Below are 2,653 nucleotides of genomic sequence, written 5' to 3' on the forward strand. Positions count from 1 at the left end.
CACATGGAGGTGAGCCTCCTTCTGCCCTGAGCAGCTTTCCTGAGCCTTCGAACACTAGCTTGCCATGAATGCTAGGCTTCTGTTGTACCTTGCTGCCTATCTGTGAGTAATAAAGTTGCTTCGCTTAACTTGCTATGTGAGTGATCTGTCTTACCAGACTCCTAAAGTGGAAGAGTAAGTGCCCTCATCCCACATTGAAACCTCAACCAGGATTCAAGATCTATAGCAAATGCCACTTTATGAATTTATGTTTGATGTGTTAGTCCAATTAAAATAAAATATTACTTCTATGTATTATTTAAAAAGTAGTCATACTACCCATACAGTACCAATAACTTTTAATCAGTTGAGATTTTGAGTGTCTCATATGTGCAGAACATGGCCTTAAGCACTATAGTACATTGAGAAAACTATTAAAATCCCACCCTCAAGATATTTACAGTTTAGCTGGATAAGATAGAGCAAACGTGTAAGAAGCAATATGAAGTCCAGTGCAATGGCTAAACTGTTAATACATGATAGGTACTAAGCACTCAGGAGAAATTAAAAGCTAAGGCTTCAAAGATCAGCAGAGGTGGGGAGGTGAAAGGAACTGAGAACCCAGCATGTAATACGGGCTTACTAAGTGATAGTTCTTGCTCTCATCCTCATCATCACTCCAAATTCTTAGTCTAGAAGTCTGAGAGTATTGATTCCATCAATAAAAGTAGGGAAGTTGAGAGGAAAAATTGATGTTTCAGGAAGAACTTTGAGATGTGTAAGTGTTGTCTGGATGAAGATCTGTTTCCTAGAAATAATTATAGAGCCAGAGTTCTGGTGAACAGTCAAAACAGCTTTGAGAATCATCTACTTATAGACATTAGATGAATTCTCCAAAAGGAGGGTTGGGCAATAATTGGTTTTATTTATTTATTTCACACTGTCTTTTTTTTAAATTTTTTTTATGAGACGGGGTCTCGCTATGTTGCCCGCCAGGCTAGAGTGCAGTGGCATCACCATAGCTCACTGCAACCTCAAACTCCTGGGCTCAAGTGATCCTCCTGCCTCAGCTTCCCAAGTAACTGGGACTATAGGCATATGCAACCACACCCAGCTAATTTTTCTATTTTTTGTAGAGATGGGGTCTCACTCTTGCTCAGGCTGGTCTCGAACTCCTGACCTCAAGCAATCCTCCCACCTCAGCCTCCCAAAGTGCTGGGATTACAGGCATGAGCCACTGCGCCCAGCCCACAGTGTCGTTTATGCCATCTAATGTTGATGCTAAATATCATGACAAAACATTTAAAATTTTTATTTTACCGTAGTTAGAGTGAGTGTTTATTGTACCAAGAGTTAAATCTCTATCTTTGAAATGCTAGCATTTCTTAAAAGTTTGTCTTATGGTTTAATAATTGGGAAATATTAAGTAAGAACATGTGTGTGTGAGTGGGAGCATGAGAGAGATTTGTTTTCTCTTAAAAAAAAAAATTCTCATGTGTAGCATAAATTTCCAAATTCTCAAGCTGTTTTTGTTCTAGTTTTGCTGGATCTTATTATCTCTGTTTAGCTTTTCACTTAAAAATCATGTTTCATATATGTGAACAGCATTGGGAATATGACCTTTCTCATGACCCTGTAAGCTAATATTTTACTTAAAATTTCCCAGAATAAATGTCACTAAAACATATACATTCTGCTTTCCCCTTAGGTAAAAATCTCTACACCAATGAATATGTAGCAATCAAACTGGTGAGTAGAATCTATGTTTGTGGTAATTAATGTTTTGGTGCTCTTATTGCTTATATCTTTTTACAGGAAATAGTTTTAAGTATTCACAAAAATACTAATTTTTTTCCCCCTGCATATGATCCCACATAGTCATTTTTCTTCAATTATAGTGTTATAGTGATGAATGACTGTATGGTATATAATGCAGTATAGCTAGATGATGCTAACTATGGTGTTAGCAATGATGAATCAAAAATTAGTTGATAAAAAATAGCTGGAAGAATTAGTAATTCTGTGAACTGTGTACCTTTCACAGAGCTATCTTAAAAAGATAAAATCATTTGAAAGTTTGTTTTTTTTTCTTGAACATAACTGATCCATTTTTTAAATGTAACATATAATGTACTTCTAGAAGAAAATCATATCTGATCCTCTAATCATGGCCTTAAAAATATGTCAAATATGCAAAACACATCATGTGGTCAAATTAGAAGTAAAGAGGTCAACTGATTATATTAGTACTAATCTTGTGAATAATGAAGCTAGTCATTGAAAATAGTATCCTGTTAAAAAAGAGAATTAATCATTTTATTTTTGTGGACTAATAATTTTAGAAGAAACAATTCTTTTATATTTAAGATTGGTAACAAAACCATTTTTAGTCATGAAATATTACTAGTTTCAGTGAAACTGTGTAAATGTTTGTCCTCCTAGTGAATCCTAGTAAGTTTCTGAGTTTACAGGTAGCTTTGGGCTTTATTAGTTGGAAGCAGAGGAGTTAATGGTGGAAGGAAGTATCTTGTGGTAATTGAATGCTATTCTTTTCTAACGAATTGCATTTACTGCATCCACACCTGTTCTGTGGTGGGTCCTTTCCTCTCATTCAGCTTGCTAGTTTGTGGAGGTGTTAGGGTTGTCTTGTGAAGAATTGACAGTTATCAGATTG

General features: G+C 35.5%; 1 protein-coding gene across 6 annotated transcripts in view; it reads left to right on the forward strand.

The window, feature by feature from the left end:
* Window positions 1-2,653, forward strand: part of CSNK1G1 (casein kinase 1, gamma 1) — a 208,149-nt gene that overhangs the window by 106,946 nt on the left and 98,550 nt on the right. For all 6 annotated transcript variants that reach the window (XM_012644865.1, XM_012644869.1, XM_012644868.1 and 3 more), the window contains one exon: window positions 1,688-1,728. In XM_012644865.1, coding sequence (XP_012500319.1) covers window positions 1,688-1,728 — 41 coding nt within the window. The remainder of the gene's footprint in view (window positions 1-1,687; window positions 1,729-2,653) is intronic.

Source organism: Propithecus coquereli, unplaced genomic scaffold (genome assembly GCF_000956105.1).
Source record: "Propithecus coquereli isolate 6110/MARCELLA unplaced genomic scaffold, Pcoq_1.0 Scaffold221, whole genome shotgun sequence".
In the NCBI taxonomy this organism is placed as follows: Eukaryota; Metazoa; Chordata; class Mammalia; order Primates; family Indriidae; genus Propithecus; species Propithecus coquereli.